This window comes from Mandrillus leucophaeus, unplaced genomic scaffold, assembly GCF_000951045.1.
Source record: "Mandrillus leucophaeus isolate KB7577 unplaced genomic scaffold, Mleu.le_1.0 Scaffold133, whole genome shotgun sequence".
In the NCBI taxonomy this organism is placed as follows: Eukaryota; Metazoa; Chordata; class Mammalia; order Primates; family Cercopithecidae; genus Mandrillus; species Mandrillus leucophaeus.
Genome location: NW_012101288.1, coordinates 349,022 through 366,425, shown reverse-complemented (window position 1 = coordinate 366,425; position 17,404 = coordinate 349,022). Strand labels below are relative to the sequence as shown.

The 17,404-nt window shown below is 38.2% G+C and overlaps 1 protein-coding gene across 2 annotated transcripts in view; it reads left to right on the top strand.

Moving 5' to 3' along the window:
* The window catches only part of SAMD12 (sterile alpha motif domain containing 12), a 417,592-nt gene that overhangs the window by 232,931 nt on the left and 167,257 nt on the right, over nucleotides 1-17,404 (top strand). The window contains exon 4 of one of the 2 annotated variants that reach the window (XM_011972988.1): nucleotides 6,047-6,187. In XM_011972988.1, the coding sequence (XP_011828378.1) occupies nucleotides 6,047-6,187 (141 nt within the window). Of the gene's footprint in view, nucleotides 1-6,046; nucleotides 7,754-17,404 lie in introns of those variants that run through there. The other variant, XM_011972987.1, reaches the window with a different exon arrangement.

Here is a 17,404-nt window from a genome sequence, read left to right as displayed (position 1 = left end):
TAAGTAATTTAATAGGCTTGAGAGCATCAAGTGGTAAAGAAGATAACCTTTATGTTAATTTAACAGCACTAAGGATATGTACTCAATAAATACTTACCAGCACTACTGTGTGCCAGCACACAGGCAGCACTAGGGAATCCCGGGGGTAGCAGGGCACCTGACAGGAGAGACCCCCCTCAGAATGATAGGGTTCTCCAGAGAAAACCAAGAGGATATATACACAGTATGAGCATATGTATACACATATATACATATACATGTATCTACAGCAGGAGATTTATTTAAGAAATTGGCCTATTTAATTATGGAGGCTGGCAAATCCAGAATCTGCAGAACCAGTGTCCCAGTTGGAGTTGAAAGGCCAGAAGCTGCTGTAGAACCAGGAAGAGCTAACATCCCAGTTTGAGTCCAAAGGCTGGCAGGCTGCTATAAAATTAAGAACCAATGTCCCAGTGCAAAGGCCATCAGGCAGGAGAATTCTCTCTTCGTCTAGGAAGGGTCAGCATTTTGTTCTACTCAGGCCTTCAACTGCTTAGATGAGGCCCACCCACATCATGGAGGGCAGTCTGCATTATCCACTTCACCAACTGAAATGTTAATCCGATCCCCAAACACCCAGAATAATGTTTGACTAAGTACCTGGGTACTTCATAACCAAGTCAAGCTGGCATATAAAAATAACGGTCACACTTGCTCTCGTGTCGCTGGCATTCTAGTGGAGCACACACCGTCATGCTTTTTCTATGTATGCTCAAGCTTCAGATTGCAGCAAAACTCTACTTTTCCAAGATTGCTAGCAGAGTACCAAGTTCGTGCTGCGGGAACATCCTCACTGAATATTCCCTGGCCCAAGCCTCTACAAGGAGTTCTGGGGAATGTTTTTAGCTCTGAGCGCACCTAATAAGGTTAAACAATACAGAACTGGGTTGTCAGAGGTCCCTCTGATAAGTTCCGCCAGGATATGCCTATGCTTACGTTACCCCCAGTCAACTCAGAGCTTCGGGGTTCGAGGAGAGTATTGAAGGAATAAGAGCATTCAAGAAAAGAGGAATATTTTAATTGTTTTTCTTTGTTTAATACTGTCGTGTTTAGTCTTCTCCATATCCCAAGTGCTCTCTAAAGAAAAAAATAGCAGTAATACTGCCAGGATTTCCTCCTTCCAATGCATCCTCTCTTGAGCAGTGACTCAATTTCTTGCTCGGAAATGGTGCCCCCAGACGTTGGTGGCTCAGGTTGAAAATGTGAGTCATCTCTGATGTCCGTCTTTCCCTCAGACCCCACTTCTGGGCATTGTAAAACTATTAAAAATATATCCAGAATTTTGCTATTTCTTATTACTTATTCCCCACCACCCCAGTACAAAGACATTGTTACCTCCTGTTTAGATCACTTTGGTAGTCCACAGACTCCTCCTTGCTCCTACACATGCCTCTGCCCCGAATCCATTCTCCACGTAGTGACCAGAGAGATTCTTTTTAATACCTGATATCATGCCCAAGTTGTCCTTGCTCAAAACTTTTCATATTCAGAAGAATAAAATCCAGAGTCCTCTCCAGGGCTTCCGAGGCCCTGTTTGATCTGACCCTGTCTTCTCTGACACCTCATTTCTGACCATTCTCTTATCTCACCTGCTCTGCCCTAGTGACACTAGTCTCCCTGTCATTCCTCTACTTGCGTTGACACTTCTATTCCCTCATTCTCCTTTGTGGTTCCAGCCTCACCCCTTCAGAGAGGCCTTTCCTATCCTAACCACCCCAACTACAATAGCCCCATCTTTTTAATAGGGGTCCCTGTCTGCCCCTTCATTCTTCTTTCTCTTCAGAGCACTTATGACTATCTGGGATCATACATCTGTCTCTAGATCTAAATCTAGTTGTCGGTTTATTTGTATGTCACCTTCCTCCTACGCTAAATGGTGAGCTCCATGCAGGCAGAAGACACTACTCATCTCCATATCCACAGCACCCCGAATAGTGGCAGGCACGTAATGGTGATCAATAAATACTTGTTAAAGGAAAAGAGTAAAAAGCAGGGAGTAAGAGCAAGTGAAAAACTTTAAGCTTCTTCTAACCCCAAGGGTCTGTGAGTTGGTGAAGGTCCCAGCAGCCCAGGTCACCTAATTACTGTTATAACAATTTTGATTGTATCAGGCAATTCAGTTGGTGCTTCTTGTTTGAGATTGAGTTGATTTTTCACTCCTTGGCCCTTCTCTGTATTGTCAGAGGACTGCAGAGCAAGGTGACCAGGAGACCCCTGTGAGCAGAGGCAGGGAATGTTCAAGTTGGGACGGTGCTCCTGTGTTGTCTGTCTACAATGGCAGCCCCCCTCTTCATTCATGTGGCAACTTTAAAAAAAATATTTGCTCTATCAGTAGGTTTTGTCTAACTCTTGCTTCCTCCTTCAGTCCTAGCATTTCTTAGCATTCATCACATACTCATAGACATTTGCCATGAGTTACCTTCCTTGTCAGACTGAAGGCTTCAAAAGTGACTCTGTCTGCTGTGTTCATCACTGTATCCAGGGGGAGTCACAAAGTAACAGAGGCATAGTGAGTGCTCAATAAGTGTTTGTTGAACTAACAATTGAATTTTATGATAAACAACAAAAATTAACATAAATGATAAAATAATTTGATGATTGCTTACTTACCACTTTCTTGATACCTCATCAAAATAGTACCTCACTTATTTGGACATTTGTTTATTTTGTATTCATCAGGAGGTGGTGGACTAGGAGATTGATGGGATATTTACTCCTAGAAATAATTTAATTAATACAGAAATTTTCCAGAACCATCAATCCATAGAAACCATCCAAAGAAGACCATGAATCAGATTTTGTTAATAAGATTTTTGGTGTACAGATCATGCTCTTCTCTAGAAGTGATTCTATCAGGAAATTTTAAAAGAAATTTTATCCTTAATCTTTCTTGAAAACTAACCCTTTCATTTTCCTACCAAGGAAGATAAAACACGACTGAATGTAGAGTGGGAAAAATTAGGACGAGCGCTCATGTTTTAGATATTCTTTAACTTCTCAATTTCTCTTCCAACAGAGTAGAAATAATTCTCAGGATTTAGATTAAATAATTTGAACAGTTGGACATTTAATATGTGAAATGTTCATAAGCATGATTGTTTCTATCACACAGTCAGAAAATGAACAGACTTTTATAACTGACAGAATTTTCTGACTCGTATATTTAAACCCAATGCAATTAACCCACCAAAGTAGAAATAACATTCTAGTAGGGCTATGTATCTTTACTTTGACCAGTCAGATGCATTTATGAAAAGGCTGGGACTACAGGTTTACAGGAAGGAATCAAACAAAGGAAAGGTGAACTGTATGCGCTGGAATAAAACCCTGCCTCTGATGCCTTAACACTGTGTTCTAACGATGGCCCAGCCAGCTTAAGACAAAAGCAGCCGCGTGTCTTATCAGCGCCTCAGCAGCTCTTGCTAGGAAATGCCACAGCTTGCGAAACCACAGCCCAAATAATTGGGAACAGAAAGGAGGGAGGGTGATCTACATTTTTATGTTGGGAAGGATTAAGATCATCAGAGCTTCAGGGAGTGTTTTATGCAGTATTTGTAAGTTTATGACATGTATAAAGATGTAGATGTCTGTTATTTGGAGGCCAATTATCCATATAAATGATATTTAAGCCCTATTCTTTGTTTTCTGAGTGAAACTTCTGGACTAAGGTCTGACAGTGAGCAAAGCATTGGATTGCAGGGCTGTCCTGGAAGCCCGGCACTCAGGCTCGCCTCTCCTTAGCACTCTTCTGCTTTTTACCTTTGTGTGTGCCAGCAACCAGAAATGGGGAAAGGAAAGGAAATCTAAAGCCATCTGTTTGACTTCTTAAAAACATGTAAATTCCAGTCACAAGGCCAACTGCTGCTATAACAGATTATCACAAACTCCCATGGCTTTAAACAACACAAATTTATTGTCTTACACTTATGGGGATCAGAAGTCCAAAAATGGGTCTCATAAGGCTAAACTCAGCATGTTAGTGGAGCTATTTCCTAGAGGGTGTGGGAGATAACTCATTTCCTTGCCTTTTCCAGCTTTTAGAGGTTGCCTGAATTCCTTGGCTCTTGGCCACTTCACTTTGACCTCTGCTTCCATTGTCACATCTTTCTCTGGCTCTCCCATCTCCCTCTTTCACTTCTAAGGACCCTTGTGATTAGATTGGACTCACCTGAATAATGAAGGTACTCTCCCATCTCAAGATCCTCCTTACCTTAATCACATTTGCAAAGTCCCTTTTGTCATGTAAGGTAAGAAATTAACAGGTTCCAGAGATAAGAACAAGGACATCTTTAGGAGCCCATTAATCCACCAGCCACAGAATGCAATGGAAATTACTGGAGTCCAATTTTGTCCTTTCCTTCCTTTTCTCATGACCACCACCATCTGCCTGGTGTTGCCAAGCCTGAGCTGTAGTTATGTAGGATTCCTCTCACAAATGCAGGTTCCACTGAAGCTTCAGACCTCCACCCCTAACCACTGCAAACATGCATACATCCAAGAACTCACTTTCTCTCTACGCATTTTTCCAGGGCCACATCTATATTAGCATAATTCTCACTAGTGCTGCTTATTAAGCATCTCACTTCTGGGCACATGTTGGGAGTACAATTAGTGGCCCTTTTGTGGGTGGAAATGTTCATGCAACTAGTTCTGGCCAATGATATATAAATGACTCTAAGCTGAGCATTTCATTGATAGCATGAAGATCTTCTAGCACCTTCTCTCATCCCTCTTGTTACATTGATCAGCAGTGTTCAAGATGGGTAGACTTGTAGTTTGGCATGCAGAATAAACCAGAAGTAAAGTTTGTTGTAGCCACTGATATGTTGGAATTGTTTTTTACAACAGCATATAAACTAACTTATCCTGACTGATGCACTTAGCAAACGCTAAAAGGAAGGAAACTAGAAGCGTAAACAACACAAACTGCTGCTAACTGGTTTTCTCCATTCACCTGTCTCCTCGTGAAATGTATATTGTAATATACCTGAAGACATCATTCATCACATGTAGTTGACTCTATCTCTTCTTCATCTGTAGAAATGAGAAAAGATCTGCAGATGTGATGAGTAGGAATGTTGGAGAAGAGTAGAGGTGGTGCTATGGGCATTTAGCAATGATCACTCTTTATTTCTTGCAGTAAACCCTCAAAATGGAAATATACTTATTTTAGGGCAAGCACAGAGTGGAGGAGAATTTGATGGAAATCACAGTAGGAAGAGAAGTATACAGGGAAAGAAAGATTGAAGAGAGGCCATGCCAGCTGACCGTAGCCCAGGGTGTCTGCACATTGTAGGCATTCACACCTTGAGGTGCCTTGTTTTTCAACTCTTTGGATACTGTTTTACCCTGCTCTTCTCCCTCTCAGCCCTTCTAGAACCCTTGCATTAGGCCAGTAATTGGGATTAAGGCATAGCTCCCACCAGCTAGAGATGGAACCTCCAGCCCATCAGGGGTACAGCAGGAGTGTCAATTGCCTGCAGATGAAAACTGGACTCTAAATGCATGTTTCACAGAAATGTTATTATACCCTGTGTTACACATTGCTAGAGTTAATATATGTACCACTGTTAGAGCATCCAGTTCTTCAGCTGGGTTGTAAGTAAGTTGTCAGTGACTTGGGCTCCTGTGGGCCAGCCTGAGAATCCATCCCCCGATGAAGAGCATTGTTTCTATGGAAACCTGCAATTTGTGACCCAAATATCCAGGTTAAGGTTTTCCTATTTTATCTAACTGAGTGTATGAGTCACACATTCTAACTGAATGTGTGAGTCAGTGGGGTTTCCCAATGTTCAATTAAAAGTTAGGGTTCTCTCTTAAATATGTATGTATTTTTTCACCCAGATAATCCATTTGTGTCAGCAATAATAATGGAGGACTTTTATTCTAAAATGTCTGTGTTTAGGTAGAAACTTCTGTGATGGCAGGGTTAGTCAAGACCAAAATGGACATCTTTCTTCAGCAAGTAGTTCATTTGCTTTTCCTTTTATTTCTTAAAACCCTGCAGGGCGAGCCCTGCTGAGACTTACTGACAAAAAGCTTGAGCGAATGGGGATTGCCCAGGAGAACCTCCGGCAGCACATCTTACAACAGGTGCTCCAGCTGAAGGTGCGAGAAGAAGTCAGAAATCTACAGTTACTCACACAAGGTACCCTGTTGCTTCCTGATGGGTTGATGGAAGGGGAGATGGGAAGAAAGAAAACCTTACTATTAGGACAGATGGAAGCCAGGGAGAATTTTTACTATTTCTTTGCAGAATTTCCTTCCTAGAAAATAGTACACAGATTTAAAGATTACTTCCCTTTGAAAACATTTTTCATAGCTCACTAGAGAGAAGGATGCAGAGATAAGTAATGGATGAGCAAACAGAATTACCTGAGCTAACTTCAAGTTCATCACATACAGTTGTATGGATTGTATACTGCACAACCCCAAAGAATACCAGTCACATCAATTGGGGTACGATTGCACTCACTAGAGTTGTATAGTATGCAGCCTGCACAACTGTACAGTCCAGCTCTAGCTATCTTCACCTGCGCCAGTTGTGAGGGTGCTTTAGAATTCGAGTGATTGTAGTTATGATGACCAGTGATATAAGTGGAGTTTTTGTTGTATTTTTATTTTGCTTTTCACTGGTTACTGGGAGAAAAACATTTTAGATATGTATAACTATATGTGAATATATTATACACACACACTTTAGAGATTGTAAGAACCCCATTTAGCTTCTTGAAAGAATAATTTTTAAAATAGACTATAGTGAATCTAGGACCAGACTGTTAAGCGTATATAATTCTTAACAGGAATTATAAATAACTTCAATATGATGAGAGCATTTAAGATCTCAATAACTGTTGAAGTGACAAAATAAAACTAGAATTCTAAGAAAGCTGTAAGTTACACTATATGTAACTTATATGTCTACATAAGATTTGGATACTATCAACCTTCATTGGCTATAAACTTTATTTGTTTTATTTTAGTGTCCATTGTACATCATTTTAAATGAAAGGATGATAAAATATGTATTTTTGAGAGCCTTGAGTATTTGTCTTTCTGCAGAATATTGTAATTGCATGCGTACTGATATTGGAGAAATCTGGGTCAGCCAAGTTTCACGTTATTGCATTTAGATTAACCTAGTAATAGTCCATTTGCCTAGAGGAAATAATGTGCTCCCTGAAAGATGGCTATTCTAGAAGGATAAGTATAGACTTCAAGTGAGCATAAAATAGTATTGTTTGTTTCATATGCATTATTTGCATTTTGTCCCCAGAGACTTCCAATGGTGAATTTACTGGTATACTAAGTGATTTAAATTTGAATGTGAAGTACTGATATGCTTTTAAGTTTCTTTTAAGAAGTAGATAGAAATATGAAGATTATGATAAGAAAGTTTATCACAGTGCTATTTGGAAAACGGAAAATTTACAAGAGACGTAGAGGTCCAGCAATATGAAAAGAATCATGTAATTCTGCTTAAATTCATAAGATTCAGTATAATGCCCAGTTATGAAAATTACGTCTTTAAAGAATACACGACAACATGGGAAATTACTGAAGTCATACAAGGTGGGGGAAAGGTCATGTGTAAAATCGAATGCATAATATAAGCCCAATTTGGTAAAAACCATATATTCTTATATCTACAGAAAAAAAGGACTGGAAGTAAATATGCCAACCATTTTAGTAAGGGATCTCTCTGGATTGTGGGATAAGTGGGTGATTTAAATTCTTATTTTTTCTATATTTTCCAAATCTTCTGCAAATTCATATTACAATTACAATCAGAAAATACAAACATGCATTTTTTTAAGCGTCAACCACAAGCATAGCTGCCCAGCTTCTGTTTAGTGTCTATGGTTTTCACAGCTCATTTTTTTTTTTCCCTGTGGTGATGATCTATAGAATGAAACCTAAACTTACGTGTGATGTTTTGTGTGTGCCTTTGACTCTTTTCCTCTTCTAGTGTCAGCTTGTAGTGTGTTTGCATTGGAGAATCATTTTCTACAGCTCTCATTGCCCTAGATGCATAATATATAAGATTTTTCCTAAGATAGTACTCAGGTTTATTAAACTAAATATACATATGTGTTCTGGGAAGTTAATGCCCATTTCAGCCCTTTCAATTTAGTTGTCACTTTCTTTAGCTTTGAAAAGCTGTACATTTTAAATTCTTTCATTCAGTTCCCTTTGGAAGACCGCATTGTTCTCTACCTCTTGGATATTTTGTCTGTGCTGACATTACCTTTTTTATTGCTTGTTCTTCACATGTTTTCTTTTTGGTTTTGGTTTTTTCGAGACAGAGTCTCACTCTGTTGCCCAGGCTGGAGTGCAGTGGCACAATCTTGACTCACTTTAACCTCCGCCTCCCAGGTTGAAGTGATTCTCATGACTCAGCCTCCCAAGTAGCTGGGATTACAGGCATGCACCACCACACCAGGCTAATTTTTCGTATTTTCAGTAGAGATGAGGTTTTGCCATGTTGGCCGAGTTGGTCTCAAACTCCTGGACTCAAGTGACCCACCCACCTCGGCCTCCCAAAGTGCTGGGATTTCAGGCATGAGCCAGTTCTTCACATGTTAATATTCAAACTCATGTTATGTCAGGCATCCTTCAGAAAATACATAGCCTTATTGAAGCATTAGTTTCTTTAAGAAAAAAAAAAAAAACAGGAAACAAAATTGACAAGTTGTTTTTATGTCTTAGGACTGATAATAGAAGTTCTAAAGACAGTCGGATAAGTGTAAAATATTTTGGGTCTAGGTTTGCTATAATAAAAATATTAGAATTTCATTCCACTCAGGTGAACTGATAAGTTTAAAATATATATCATATAGAAATTCACCATAGAGGTAATAGATAATTCAGTAATGAATATTTGATTCTTCATCTCTGTAAATATTATTCAGCAGAAACAATATGCTGAATAAGTACAAACAAAGTCTTTGGAATGTTTCTGGAAATCCTTGGGCTTCCCTCTTCAAGAGGGTGAATCACAGTTCTTGTCCATAGAGATGGAGTATCCTTCCATGGCTCACGTGGGGCTGTCACTCTGGTGTAATGCATTTCATTTTTTGTTGCTGATGATTATCTAACCTGTTCAGGCTGCGGTAACAAAATACCATAACCTAGGTAGCTTATAAACAACAAAAATTTCTCTCTCACAATTCTGAAGGCTGAGAAGTCCAAGATCAGGGCATCAGCAGATTCAGTGTGATGAGGGCCCACTTCCTCACAGTTGGCCTTCTAATCATTGTAACGTCATGTGGGGTGGGATCTCTGTGGGGCCGCTTTTACAAGAACACCAATCCCATACATGAGGGCTGCACCCCCATGACCTGATCACCACACAAGGGCCCGCCATCCAATACCATCACCTTGGGGGTTAGGATTTCAATACATAAATTTTGAGGAGACATAACATTTAGACCATTGCATTGATATTTAACAAATATTTACTAACCAGCACATTTTAAGAAGAGTTATCACTTTCAAAGTAGTCCATTTTTGAGGAAAGGAGATTATTTTAAAATGATTGCATTTCTTAGGAGTTTTCTTCTTGCCTTTGGAGGCAATTTCAAAATATAGTTTCTTGGAAACAACTTAACTGTCCATCTTTAGGGAAATAGGAAATTAAATTGTGGTACATCCAGGCACTGGTGTACTCTTAGCTATAAATACGAGAATGAAGAATACTAATATGGCAGGATCTCTGGGATACTATGAGATGTGAAAACAAGGTGCAGAACAATGTGTACTATATTTGAACAATGCGTATAGTATACTACATTTGCCAAAGAGGGGGAAATAAAAATGTATATCCATATGTGCTTTGTTTTAAGGAAATGCTGAATGATGTACAAGAAGCAAATACAAGCTGCACCTGTGGGACAGGGAAGATGGTGGATGGAGAGAGGGTGTGTGCCTTTTGTGTCACTTTGTTTTATGAAATGTATGAGTATATTAACTATTTAAAGGAATACAGTTTTTTAAAAGAAACAAGAAAGAAAAAGGGTGAATTTTGGCACAGGCCCAAATTTTAAATCCTGTACCTAACGCATTTTGCTGTGCTCACCAAATAGGGATGTTGTAAGAATTAAGGGAGCTAAGATACGTAAATCACTTGATACAGTATGATAGTAAATACAGAATGTTGTTGGTTATCAGTGATAGAAGCCACACAATTTAATCAACCTCATATATTTATAATAATCCTTATTTTTATAACATCTTTATAGAGATATAATTCATATGACGTACAACTTACCCACTTAAAGCTTAAAATTCAGTGATGTGTAGTATGTAAAGAGAGTGGTGCAACCATCACAATAATTGTTAAAACATTTTCATTAACCCAAAAAGAAACTCTGTACCCATTAACAGTCATTCCCCATTTCTTCCCAATGCCGCCAACACCAGCTTCTGGAATCCTAATTGCTTAACAACAGGGATATGTGCCGAGAAATACATTGTTATGTGATTCCATCATTATGGGAACATGATGGAGTATATTTAAACAAACTGAGATGGTATAGCCTGCCACACACCTAGGCTAATTGGCATAGCCTGTTGCTCTTAGGCCGCAGCATGTTACTGTACTAACTACTGTAGGCAATTGTAACACAACAGTATTTGTGTATCTAGACTTACCTAAACATACAAAATGTACAATAAAACTTTGGTATAATCATCTTATAGGACCACCATCGTATATGTGGTTTGTCATTGACTGAAACATTATGTGATGTGTGCCTATAATCTACTTTCTGTCCATCTGCCTATTCGGGGCATTTTCTATAAATGGAGTCATACAATATGTGGTCTTCTGTAATTGGCTAATTTCAGTTAGGATAATGATTTTAAGATGCACCCATGTAGTAAGCATGTGTCAGTATTTATTTTCTTTTTATTGCTGAATGATATCCCATTGTATTACTATACCACCTTTTATTGATCCATCGGTTGCTGGATTGTTTCTGAAATTTGGTTATTAATAATGGGGCTTTGAACCTTTTTGTGCAAGTTTTTGCATGGACCCATGTTTTCATTTCCCATGGATAGATACGGAGGAGTTAAGCTTCTGGGTCGTATGGTAACAACTCCATGTGTATGAAAGCCAAGGTGACTTCACCGTTTTACATTCCCACCCGCGGTGTATGAGAAATCAATTCCAACACATCCTCGCCAACACTGGTTATTGTCTATCTTTATTATAGCCATTCCAGTATGTGTAAAGTGGTATCTCATTATTGTTTTGATTTTCATTTCCCTGATGGCTAATGATACTGCACACTTTTGCGTGTACTTACTGCTTATTTGTGTATCTGCTTTAGAAAAATATCTATTCCGATTCTTGGCTTGTTTTTTAAATGGGGAATTTGTTTTTTCCAAACTTTATTTTTTATCCACAGTGTTTCAGTGCTTGATTGTCCACCTTAAATACAAGATCTGGAGTTAAATGTTTGGTTACCATTTCCAAGGAAGAACTACATCCTTAAAGGATGCAGTAATTCCCATACTGAACACATTCAAAGCAACCTGCCACAGAGTTGGAAATCAATCCCAAAATGAACAAATGAATGCACGCTAAGATTTTCTCTCAAGGAAACAACACTCTTTGGGATGTAGAAATTAAACGTACACACACACAAACACATCAAATTAATTGCATCGGTTTGTAATCAGAACTTGAAATTACATATGATCATCTGAACGCTCATGCCGTAGTGTTTCTAGAGGCAATAAAATGACAGATAATTAAGCCTACTTTTCTGTCTTTCAGTTGCTGTTTTAAAACGTGTCTTAAGCCTTCGATTCCACATTAATTGTTTTTACACAGTTGGCCAGTAGCTCCATGACAGTGGCCAAAATGGTCACAAATGCACCGAAAGAGCTCTACCTAGCCACCGTGGGTTATTTGAACACGGAAAAGAGGAATTCTTTGCCCCCTTTTTTCTTGCTTTCCTAGTTCTGGCTGCTGACAAAAACTGTAAGGCATTTGAAAATTTTTGTATGTTGCATGCATAGTTGATATATCAGTATATAAGCACTAGCACTGAATCATGACAAAAATTCCTGAAACAGATCATCATCTAAATCCAGAGCCATCCTTAAATTGAAATCCTGACCTCTGATTCCCCCTGCTCTTATTCTCAATGGCCTGCTTACTATGTGATATTTGCAAGTCAATGCTTGGACCTGCTTTCATGTCGTCCCTTTGGTGCCTTTAAGGTGATTCTCTCCTCTGTGTAGCCTTTTGGTGTTCTGTGTTCTGTCCATGGAGTGGCCAGGATGTCAATCTGGTTGGTGGTTTTTTTTTTTTTTTTTTTGCTTGCATGTACCTGCTGGAAACTCAGCTACGTTAGAGTACTTCTAGTTGTCTCTTAGGAAACATGGTATAGAACTGAAAACATAATTATGCTTTCCTTCTGTTTGGTTCATGAGAAATGGGGGAAGGTGCCTTATGTAATATATGGCAGTGGTGCAAATTATATTTTGGGATCCTTCAAATTAATCCACAATCAAGGACACAAGGGGTATCCTTAGCTTTTTAATAGTGGACAATGTTTCTAGTAGGAAGACCCTTCCAGGAATATTGAATGCTGAATGTTCAGTATCAGCTATGTGACTGTTTCTCATATAGCTAATGAGTGATAAATGTTTACTACATACAAAGCATGCACTAATTGTCACATCAGCTTCTGACATTTATGCTACCATGGTCAGTCCTGTTAGCCCCAATTTTAATATGGGTATAAGAGAGGATGAAGAGGTTAAGTAACATACTCATAGTCAGACAACTAGTAAAAAGCATAGCACAGGTCTGTCTGACTCCACCGCAAACTTTTACCCACTCTGCTTTATTGCCTTTATTATGTCAAATGGGCTAATAATTTCCATCTCCAGGTGGTGGTTAAATGAGATTTTATGTAGCAACCATATAATAGAGTTCATTGCATATTCTATGACAGAGGTTGGCAAGCGTTTTCTGTAAAGGACCAGTTAGTAAGTATTTTAGTTTTTGCCAGCCATATGGTATCTGTTGCAACTACCCCCACTAGGCAAAACCCAACCATAGACAATACTTAAATGAATTAGGCATAGCAGTGTTCCAATACAATTTTATTTACAAAAAGAATTACTGATACACATCAAAGGAAACAACAGAGTGAAAAGACAACACAGAATAGAATGTGTATATAATATATTATATATATTATAGAATAGAACATATATATAAATATATATATAAAACACAGAATAGAACATATATATAAATCACCTATCTGAAAAGGAGTTAATATCCAGAATAGGTAAGAAACATCTACAACTCAACACAAGGGAAAAAAAAAAACAAACCAAATAATAAAATAAGCAAAGGATTCAAATAGATAGTTCTCCAAAAAAGGTATACAAATGGCCAATAGGCATATGAAATGATGCTCAACATCACTAATCATTAGAGAAATGCAAATCAAAGCCACATATCATCTCATACCCATTAGAATGGACACTACCCACAGAAAATAACTAGTGTTGGCAAGCATGTAGAGAAATCAGATCCCTTGTATACTGTTAGTGGGAATATAAAATTGTATAGCCATTATGGAAAACAGTATTGAGGTTCCTCAAAAAACTAAAAATAGAGTTACCATATGATACAGCCATCTCATTTCTGGGTACATATCCAAAAGAATTCAAAGCAGGATCTAGAAATAATTGTACACCCATGTTCAGTGCAGCATTATTCACAATAGGCAAGAGATGAAAGTGACCCAAATGTCTAACAACAGATGAATGGATAAAGAAAACATGGTATATATACACAATGCAATATTTTTCAGCCTTTAAAAAGAAGGAAATCCTACCACATGCTGCATGATAAACCTCAAAGACATCATGCTAAACAAAATAAGCGAGTCACAAAAGGACAAATAATGCATGATTCTACTCATATGGAGTATCTAAAGTAGTCAAAATCATAGAAACAAAGTAGAAAAGTGGCTACAAGTGCTTGGGGGAGGAGGAATTTGTGTTTCATGTACAAATTTCAGTTTTACAAGATGAAACCTTATACAGATCTGTTGCACAACAACTTAGATATACTTAACATGACTGAACTGTATACTTAAAAATGGTTAAGATAGTAAATTTAATACTATGTAGTTTTTACTACAGTAAAAAAAAAAAAAAAAAATGCTAGCCCATTGTTTGTGAACCCCTGCTTTACAAAGTAAAAAAAATGCAAAGCTCTTAAAATCATCAAGATTATTATTTTTATTCTTTTATTTTCTCATGCTGTAGTGTGGAGCTATTTTTGGGGTGTCCCTTTTAGTGACTTTCTTGGCTGCAAATACGTAGAAAGTATAAAAATATATCAGCAACTAAGGGTTGGGTAAATTCAGGCAATAGAAAGCAGTGTCTCAACTGCGAGTAAGGCAGATGTGGGTAGTAGATGCTACCATCCTCATATAATAAGTGCCTATAAGATGAAAAAAGAAGTGTATGTTTGTTTACCAGGGCCAGTTACAGCTCATTAAACATTAGTGTTTCCTGAAGAACTTTTTTCACATTGTCCAAATATGTGTGTCAAATTTTACTCGGGAATTGCATAACCAGATGGACTTTCCCAAAGCTCTGTCTTTTGGAACAACAAAAATTAGAAACACTACTTTCTAATCCAAGAAGACTTTTTAGAACTGTATGTACGGACTAGCTATTTTAGTCGAGTCACCTCCGCGATGATACTTCAGCAACTCAAGTAGGCCATCTGAACTGAAATAGGCCATCTGGTCCACCACCTTGCTTAAAGAAGGAAGTCTTTGTAGAATGGAGCAATAGACTTGTTGATAAATTGTCCAGTCTCATTTTGCAGATTTGGGCACCAAACCCCAAAGAGGATTAGAGGTTTGTTCATAGTTACACAGCTTGTTAGTGGCATAACTGAAACTAGGTTGCGGTTCTCTTAATTCCCATGCCAGTATTCTTTTTATCTCATTGTTTTCATCAAGGTATATACTGTACTGCGTACAGTAAAATTCACCAATTTTAGTGCACAGTTATGCAAGTATTGGCAAATGCACGCAGTTGAATAACTACCACAACAATCAAGATAGAAAATTTCTCTTACTCCAGAAAAAACTCTCCCGTGTGCTCCTTGGTTGTCAGCTCCTTTTATTACTACCAGCCCCTGGCAACCTATGATGTTTCCTATCCCTACAGTTTTGCCTTCTCCAGAATGCTATATAAATGGAGTCGTAGGGTCTGACTTCTTTCACTTGTGGAGATGCATTTAGACTTATCAAAGCTGTGATGTGTCATCATTCCATTCACTTTCATTGCTGAGTATTCCACTAAATGTGTTAGATTGGTGCAAAAGTAATTGTGGTTTTTGCCATTAAAAATAATGGCAAATGATTTTCCTCATCACTCACATGGAGTCCATGACCAAATCCTCAGAGTTCTGCTTGTGAAGTGAGTTTCCTATCTTTCCCAGCCTTATCTCTACCCTAACCACTGTGTTAATTCATTCCTCTTCAGCTCTTTCCCAGGCCATTTGAATAACCTTCTAGTTATCATTTGATCTGAAGTCTCTGTCCTGCTCCCTCAGTTCTACTTCAGTTAACTTCCCACTTCTATTGCCAGAGTTAAATATACTTCTGACAACATTATTTCCATCCTTAAAACATTTAATGGTTTCCAATTACCTACAGAATGAAAATCAAACTCCTGAGCATCGCCTAGCCATTCTAGACATTTCATGGATGTATTAACTTTGGGCAAGTTGCTTGTCAGAAATTAATATATCTTCATTATAAAAATGGAAATAGGATCTATTTCACAGGATTGTTGTGAATATCATATAATAAAACTCATGAAAAGACATAGCCTTGATGAGATATTAACTCTTCTGAAAAGGCTTACCTCATCTTTCTGGCAGAACCAATCATTCTCCCATCCTTTTGCATTTCTTTTTTCTTTTTTAAAAATGTTATTTAAGTTCCAGAGTACATGTGCAGGATGTGCAGGTTTGTTACATAGGTAACCGTGTGCAGTGGTGGTTTGCTGCACCTATCAACCCATCACTTAGGTATTAACCCTGGCATGCATTAGCTATTTTTCCTGATACTCTCCCTCCCCCAACCCTCCACCCCAACAGGCCACCAGTGTGTGTTGTTCCTCTCCCTGTGTCCATGTGTTCTCACTGTTCAACTCCCACTTACGAGTTAGAACATGAAGTATTTGGTTTTCTGTTTCTGCATTAGTTTGCTGAGGATAATGGCTTCCAGCTCCATCCATGCCCCTGCAAAGGACATGATCTCATTCCTTTTTATGACTGCATAGTATTCCATGGTATATATGTACCACATTTTCTTTATCCAGTCTATCATTGATTGACATTTGGGTTGACTCCATTTCTTTAATATTGTGGGTAGTGTGGCAGTGATTATATGCATACATGTGTCTTTAAAACAGAATGATTTATATTCCTTTGGGTATATACCAGGTAATGGGATTGTTGAGTCAAATGATATTTCCACTTCTAGGTCTTTTGAGGAATCACCACATTGTCTTCTACAATGGTTCAACTAATTTGCATTCCCACCAACAGTGTAAAAGCATTCCTATCTCTCCACAACCTCACCAGCATCTGTTGTTTCTTGACTTTGTAATAATCCCTATTATGACTGGCATGAGATGGTATCTCACTGTGGTTTTTATTTGCATTTCTCTAATGATCAGTGATGTTGAGCTTTTTTTCAAGATTTTTGGCCACATAAATGTCTTCTTTTGAGAAGTGTCTGTTCATGTCTTTTGCCCAATTTTTAATGGGGTTGTTTGTTTTCTTCTTGTAAATTTGTTTAAGTTCCTTGTAGACTCTGGATATTAGACTTTGATCAGACGGATAGGTTGCAAAAATTTTCACCCATTCTGTAGATTTTCTGTTCACTCTGATGACAGTTTATTTTGCTGTACAGAAGCTCTTTAATTAGATCCCATTTGTCAGTTTTTACTTTTGTTACAATTGCTTTTGACATTTTTGTCATAAAATTTTTGCCCGTGCCTATGTCCTCAATGGTATTGCTCAGATTTTCTTCTAGGGTTTTTATAGTTTGGGGTTTTACATTTCAGTTTATTTGTTTGTTTGTTTTGTTTTGTTTTGTTTTTAGACAGAGGTTTACTCTTATTGCCCAGGCTGGAGTACAATGGCATGATCTCGGCTCACTGCAACCTCCACCTCCCTGGTTCAAGCACTTCTCCTGTTTCAACTGCCTGAGTAGCTAGGATTATAGGTGCCCACCACCATGCCCAGCTAATTTTTGTATTTTTAGTAGAGATGGGGTTTCACCAAGTTGGCCAG